Source organism: Hipposideros armiger, unplaced genomic scaffold (assembly GCF_001890085.2).
Source record: "Hipposideros armiger isolate ML-2016 unplaced genomic scaffold, ASM189008v1 scaffold_18, whole genome shotgun sequence".
Lineage (NCBI taxonomy): Eukaryota > Metazoa > Chordata > Mammalia > Chiroptera > Hipposideridae > Hipposideros > Hipposideros armiger.
In genome coordinates, this window is record NW_017731368.1 from 4,681,086 (window position 1) to 4,684,478 (window position 3,393).

Consider the following 3,393-nt stretch of genomic DNA (forward strand, 5'->3'; position numbering starts at 1 on the left):
GGCTGTTACAGAAGGTTATTAGATATGGATCTATCTGCTTTACTAACCGAAGGCAGAGCAGAAGTAGCAAATTACAAAGCAATATAAATTGGCTGCTAAAGATATATGTATAGAAAATAGATGGTAGGGAGGGGGAACATACGTATTTATGACACAAACTATATATAAATGAGGCAAAATAATTCAAGAAACACAGAGCGGTGTTGTGCTGTTTCATGCAGGGCGAGCCACAGTAAGTGATGTATTGAGAACAATTAAATTATGTCCAATTTAAAAAGCAAGGAAAAGCTGTTATTTTTAAGATAGAATTTAAACACAAAGCCAAATATAGTGGATTCTTAACATTTTAGATCTCGTTCAACTGTGACATGTAAACATGAGGAAATTCAGATCCAGTAAGATTAGTAAAGTGATTTTACAAAAAAAAAACCCCATACAATTAGTTTATGACAGAGCCAAGGTTAGATTCAGTGATTCCGACTTTAAAAACAGATGCCAGGTGTAAGAAGAAACAGCATTGCACCTGTGATGCTAAGTGGCAGCCTCAGGGAGTGGGGAAAGGTAGAAGAGGGTAAAGGGGGTCAGGTATATGGTGATAGAACTGACTCTGGGTGGTAAACACACAATGCGATATAAATGATGTATTACAGAATTGTACACCTGAAACCGATATAATTTTACTGAACAATGTCACCCCACTAAATTTAATTTAAAAATAAAAAATAAATAAATCTAAAAATAAAAAAAATAAAAATACGTGGCAGCCATGGTGTTGGGAAACGGGGAGGCAGGGCGCTGTACGGACACAGCACACACCGCTCTCAATGCTCTCTAAAGGGAACGAGAGATTCATACGGCAGCTGGTGGTCGCAATGCAGGAATGTGGGCCCTGTGCCACCAAACTGTCTGGTTTTTAAGAGGATGCTGAAATACAGATTTTCATTTAAAAAACTCATTTTTTAAAATGCTATGCTGAAACTTTTTAAAAAACCACACGGGGCATGCCTGATGAAAATACGTGCAGAGATTGGTTTGGCCTGGAGATCTCAAGTTTCCTTCCTCTATTTAATTCCTTGTTGTATATTCAGAAAACACTCAAGAGCTACGGATTTTAATGTTTGCAACTTCTATAAAATTTAAGTTCAAGGTTGTCTATTAGCAGCTTTTCTAGATTGAGCAGTCACACTCATGTCACATTCACAGCACCACATTCAAAATGTCCATTATTAATTGTTGCTGTAGACCTAGGAGACAGTATCAAACACAAAATGGTTTTAAGTTATGTTTTACAAAAGGCTGAAAGTAGCAAAGAAAAAAAACAGTAAAAACAAACAATTTACATCTTAGATTATTTAACAAACTGGCCAGCCTCTGGAGAGTTACTGTGGACGATGGTGACAACTATAGATTTGGTCTACCCTGGACTGTCCCTTCCTCTAGTAAGAGCACACCTTTCCCTCTGGAACAGGCACATCACCGGGGCTGGGCTGTTACCACCACAAAGCCTCAGTGAGTGAACGTCTAAGATTTCTCTGGAAGAGAAGAATTATTTTTTACTGGTGGCTTCATTCATTGGAAACAGGAACTGAGTCTGTTTATACAAAAGAGATTCAAGGCAACGCAACTGAACTTTACGAGGCACAAACGTGGTGTTAGGTGTATCCCAGTACAAGTCAGAAACTATTTAATAAGGACCCATTTCTGTGCCACAATAGCTTATTGTTCTTCAGAGTACTCAGGACTCCCCAGCATAACATATAACATATAGTATTTATTTCTTACCAATCTCTCTGTGCTAGAATGTAAAACTCATGATGATGGGGCTATTGTTTTCACTGTTTTATCTCTGAGTGTTTGGCATTTGCCAGAATAATGCCTGGCTTGTTGGATGCCACTAAGCGTTTAAATGAATGACCAAATGTTAGCTGCCTGTTTCCCAACTAGATGTTTGCATCCACTAGATGTATTCGCCACTGCATACCAGGGCCTAGAAGAGAATCTCATAGTAAGAACTCTACAAGTATCTGTGGAATAAACAAATACGAATTCTTCTCATTATAGTAATAATCATCCGGTGGACTGAGATCGAGAGACTGACAGGGATCACCAAGGAAAAGAACTTGGAGAGAAAGGGAATAAAGACAATGGCATTCATATGAAGGGACCAGGAGGAAAAAAGAGCAGCTAGAAAAAGAAGAGTAGAGACAGAAATAAAAATCAATCCCCATCCATATTCCAATAATAAATACTGTGATTTATCAATAGAAGGCCCTGAGTTCTGTTCACCACCCTTCATTTAAAAAGTGCCATAGCTAGTTTTTGAATGTTTTAAAAAATTAAGTTCCTTTACATAGCCATTTATATAAAAGAATCTGATATTCATTTTGGAATGCTTAAAAAATAACTTTAGAGGGTACCAGCAATGAAAAAAAACGAGATAAAGAATGTGGTAGTAACTGATATTCTAAGCCAACTTAGTGGAAAAGATAAATAGCACTCACTTAGAACTGTTTTCTTTATCTTCTTCAAATTGTAATAATAATTTGTTATTGCGTTCTTTTTCTGCCTCAAAAAGCTCCATCAAATTCTAAAAGACAACGTGACATGAGATTTTAAGTAACTGTTACTGGTAACGAGTAGTCAACAGACACATCAAGAACCTTCCGTGTGGCGGGCACTACGGGCCAGGCCAGGAAGTCAGGAAGACGGCAAACCCGGGCTTGCCCTGCACTCCAGCAAACAGTCACACATCAGGACGAATTCATGAGTAACCAATAAATACCCTTCTTAACTTACATTCAGATCAGATTTCAGAGTTTCATTTTCTTTTTTGCAGTTTTGGAGGTTTTTTGAAAGTTGGTCAATTTCAAACTTCATTACTTCTTGTAAGTTTTCATAGGAATCCTGTAGGCAGGCTTTGCTCTCAAGAAGCTTTTCATTTTCTAATCTTTATCAGGAAAACATTTTTACAATGGTAAATAGAAATATTAAAGGTAGCTCTGCTAGTCAGATTATCTGCAGTTCAGATTATCCCATCTACAGACCATTCCCAACTTACAGAAGCCATGACTGATGTAAAGCTCATTGAGAACTTATGTAAAATGTTCATGACACACAAACATATGAGACAGACTGGGCCACAGCGTAGTGTGACGGGACGGAAAAGACAGGATGGGCACGTTAGCCTGTAGCCATCATCTTCCTCATTTTTAATCCCATGTGTCAACCAGACATGCTTCACTGATTGGCAATCTAGTGATGGGACTCATTTAGGGGGTTCCAGGCCTAACCCTCATGTAACCTACAGACTGGGCATTAACTTAGTTTTGTTGACAGTTCAACTCTATCTATTCATCACGTAGTCTTCCAACCCTACGAAGGTTTCTTAAGGTG

The 3,393-nt window shown here is 38.2% G+C and overlaps 1 protein-coding gene across 1 annotated transcript in view; it reads right to left on the reverse strand.

The window, feature by feature from the left end:
* KIF15 (kinesin family member 15) overlaps window positions 1-3,393 on the reverse strand; it is a 67,594-nt gene that overhangs the window by 17,074 nt on the left and 47,127 nt on the right. Inside the window, exons 20-21 of the mRNA XM_019630978.1 lie at window positions 2,797-2,947; window positions 2,502-2,587 (exon numbers count right to left, since the gene is read on the reverse strand). Coding sequence (XP_019486523.1) covers window positions 2,502-2,587; window positions 2,797-2,947 — 237 coding nt within the window. The remainder of the gene's footprint in view (window positions 1-2,501; window positions 2,588-2,796; window positions 2,948-3,393) is intronic.